The sequence below is a fragment of the Lathyrus oleraceus genome, chromosome 7, assembly GCF_024323335.1.
Source record: "Lathyrus oleraceus cultivar Zhongwan6 chromosome 7, CAAS_Psat_ZW6_1.0, whole genome shotgun sequence".
NCBI classification, from domain to species: Eukaryota; Viridiplantae; Streptophyta; class Magnoliopsida; order Fabales; family Fabaceae; genus Lathyrus; species Lathyrus oleraceus.
Window position 1 is genome coordinate 456,342,803 of NC_066585.1, and position 3,352 is coordinate 456,346,154.

Sequence of the window (3,352 nt, forward strand, 5' to 3'; positions counted from 1 at the left end):
CATGCTTTCTGGATGTGAAAAGGTGATAAAGAAGCTCTCTATTTATAGGGAAATACGTGGTATAAATTTGGAAATAGTCCATGGGTCTTTTAACTCACCTAATCGATTAAGCACCTTAAATCATATATTGTTAAGGTAAAAAATGGAAGGTTTTAATATAAACTCGTTAGGGACTGTCATAATCGATTATAGACTCGATTAAGTATCATCTAATCGATTTAGTAAAAGATCTAATCGGTTAGACAATTTTAAAAAGCCTCATAATCAATTGAACACTCCCTTGATCAACTGGTTAAGCCCCATAAATATTTTTTTGTGATATAAATTTAAAAAGTGAGGGCTTCTCAATTGTTTTTATTGTGTGTTATTTTTCCATAATGTTTTCAAAAATTCCGTTGTGTCTTTACATGACACTGATCATTTAGATAGACACGACTAGATGAGCTTTCATATTTTCTCTCTTTCACGTTTTAAAACTTCAAATCTTGACATCATTATCTTTGAATCTAGCATCACATAAGATACTTGAGTCTTCTTGATGAGGATTGAGATATATCCATGTTGATTACCATTATCTAAGAGTTTGAATTGTTAAACTATCGGCGATCCTAAGTCTTCACTTGAAAGTCATTGGACTACAATGTTAACTTTAAACCAATGTCTAACTTCATTCGAGAGGATAGCTTGATCAAATCCCTTGTGCATCTTTGATCGCTTGAGCTATCTTCAACAGTTGTTTGACTTTAAGTGTTGTCATCATCAAAATTAAACAGTTACTAGTCGACATGCATCTTTGTTATCCATTAACTTGACCAACCTGAATCACTTCTTGACTATACGTGCAAATACGTAGATTCACAAGTTTCTCCTTAATATTTTGCATATCATTAATGATTTTGTTAAAATATGTCAATTATCCATAATGGATTTCGAATCTACCATCATAAATGAGTAGAGTTATTCAAAAATAACCTCTGAACTAATAACTTAATCATATTTAATAATTTGAGCTTCATCAGGCCATATACAATAATTCAAGCGTCACCAACATTTCAAGAGAAACAATAATTGTATTTTTTGTCTTATTTATTATCTCAGTCTTCTCTACTTATGTAAGGTTTACGGACATCAATATTTCACCTTTTAATGCATCCACACACACATTTGTTGAATTAAAACTGCTTGTATCTTCATTTTCTATAATCCAAAATCATTGTTACGAGGTTCCATTTAGTATTCACGATGCTTACTTACTTGAAAATTTTAACCTATAACACACCATAGTGGATGCCACTTATTGGTGGGTAAGTAAAAAAAAACATTGTTCAAGCTAACAAGAACAATAATATGCCGAGCAAATAACAATGGCAACCAAATAGTAAACATCTTTAAGAAATAATAACAACCCCACCTACCACTCAAACACACACAATAACTAAAAGAACGAGATACCAGAGAAATAGGAACAAAACACACTGATACTTGTTTTCTTATCAGTCTATAATTATGATAACAGCAGCAGCAGGAGGAGGAGGAGCACTTTTTCTTGGTCTTCCCTTGTTTCTCTTACTCTCCATTGTTTCTATTTCTACAGCTTCCTTCTTTTCTTTTTTGACACATACTCTCTTAGCAGCAGGAGTTTTTCTTGGTTCATCATTCTCTCTTCTAGCCACAACTGTTTCTGTAGCTTCTTTTTCTTTTTCTTTCTTAGCAACTACTGTTGCTGTAGCTTCCTTTTCTTTGTTCGCACATACTGTCTCAGCAGCAGGATTTTTTCTTGGTCTACCTCTCTTTCTCTTGACCACAACCGGAGCTTCTGCAGCAACTTTTTCCTCTTTCTTGAAGCTTGGTCTACCTCTCTTTCTCTTCACCACAGTTGGAGCTTCTGCAGCAACTTCTTCTTCTTTCTTGAAGCTTGGTCTCTCTAATCCATTCCTACCAAAAATTTTCACCTGGAACCTGTTCTCTCCGTTATATGTGAAAACCAAGAACTCTTCATTCATCACTGAGTTCTCTTTCATGAATTTTTCCCAACCAATGTTTTGCAGATACATGTCGTTTTCTTTCTTCAAAATACTCACTTGCCACTTCTCACCAGATGAGCCTATCAGAATAATTGATTCCTTTTTCCACAACTCTTCACCCAAATTCATAACAATCTTCGGTGGAACTTTCTGCAGATTATGGCAACAAAAAAAAACATGGTAGCTTACAAGAAGTAATGTTTGAAAGAGAGAAAAAAATACATATATGAAACCAGATTCCCTTTGACTGCACGTGTTAACGCTGTCTGTCTAAATCTCTCGATCGACAGCATGAATACATGCAGTCAGTTTTGGAATCTGAATTTGTATCATGTAAGACATAGTGAATGAGTTTTAAGACGAATGTTTAAGATTTAAACCCTAGAAACTAACATCACAACAAGTTCACAATTAATTTACCATCATTTGTGTATTAATAAAAATCTCGCCTTTCATATTTATTAGCAAAAATAACAAATATAGCATGCATGAGATGATTATGGAGAGAAATATATAAAAAAAAAAGTAAAAATGAATTACCAATTGATTGAAATTTCCTTTGATGACAGCAAAGAAGGATGGTTTGTGTTGCTGATCATGGTTCATCTGTTTTTTCAAACAAAATCAGAATAATCATTAACCAAAATACCAGATCTGAGATGCATTTTACAGTATGAGATGAAATATACCAGATGAACATGCTAAGAACCATGAAACAAAAAAGAGAAACTAAAGCAAGGAAGAAAGTTTCAAAAACCTTGAAAAAGCTGAAACTTGAAGAATTTCCAACAACACTATTCAGATAAACAAAAGCACAGGAAGCAAAAACGTGAATAAGTGAATCCCGAAATTAAAGGACCACTTGCTTTGAGGCTGAAAATGGTAATTAAGTAGCAGAAAAAAATTAAGAAGTTGAGTGCTTAAAGTGGGAATGCATTATTAATTATGTTACTGCAACTGCTTAAAATGGTTGTAATGAAAGCCATGCACAAAAATAGTACTGGTTACCTATATGGTATAATAGGTAGCTGCTGCTACAGTTTCAAGTTTCAATTTTAATTCAACCCCTTCATTTACTTTTGGACGTTAAAAGTAAAACAGCTTGTCGCTTTCCATCGGTTCATTATACTCTCAATATATCTATATCTATATATATATATATATATTGGGTGAGTAGTGTATATTAGTCTTAGTAATTCTTTTCTTACAAAACTGTGAAGAAAGTAAAGTAGCAACTCAAACATAGAAACTCAATAATACTTGTGGAAGTTTTAATTAAAGACAAAAATATCAATAGCTTATTTGAATTACATGCGAAATTAATAAGG

General features: G+C 32.8%; 1 protein-coding gene across 1 annotated transcript; it reads right to left on the bottom strand.

The window, feature by feature from the left end:
* Positions 1–1,348: 1,348 nt before the first annotated feature.
* Positions 1,349–3,005, bottom strand: LOC127106028 (B3 domain-containing protein Os01g0723500). The gene is made up of 3 exons (XM_051043304.1): positions 2,782–3,005; positions 2,565–2,630; positions 1,349–2,174 (listed from the first exon to the last, which is right to left on the bottom strand). The coding sequence occupies exons 2-3, from the start codon at positions 2,628–2,630 to the stop codon at positions 1,494–1,496; spliced, it is 747 nt and encodes a 248-aa protein (XP_050899261.1). The 5' UTR covers positions 2,782–3,005; the 3' UTR covers positions 1,349–1,493.
* Positions 3,006–3,352: the final 347 nt, after the last annotated feature.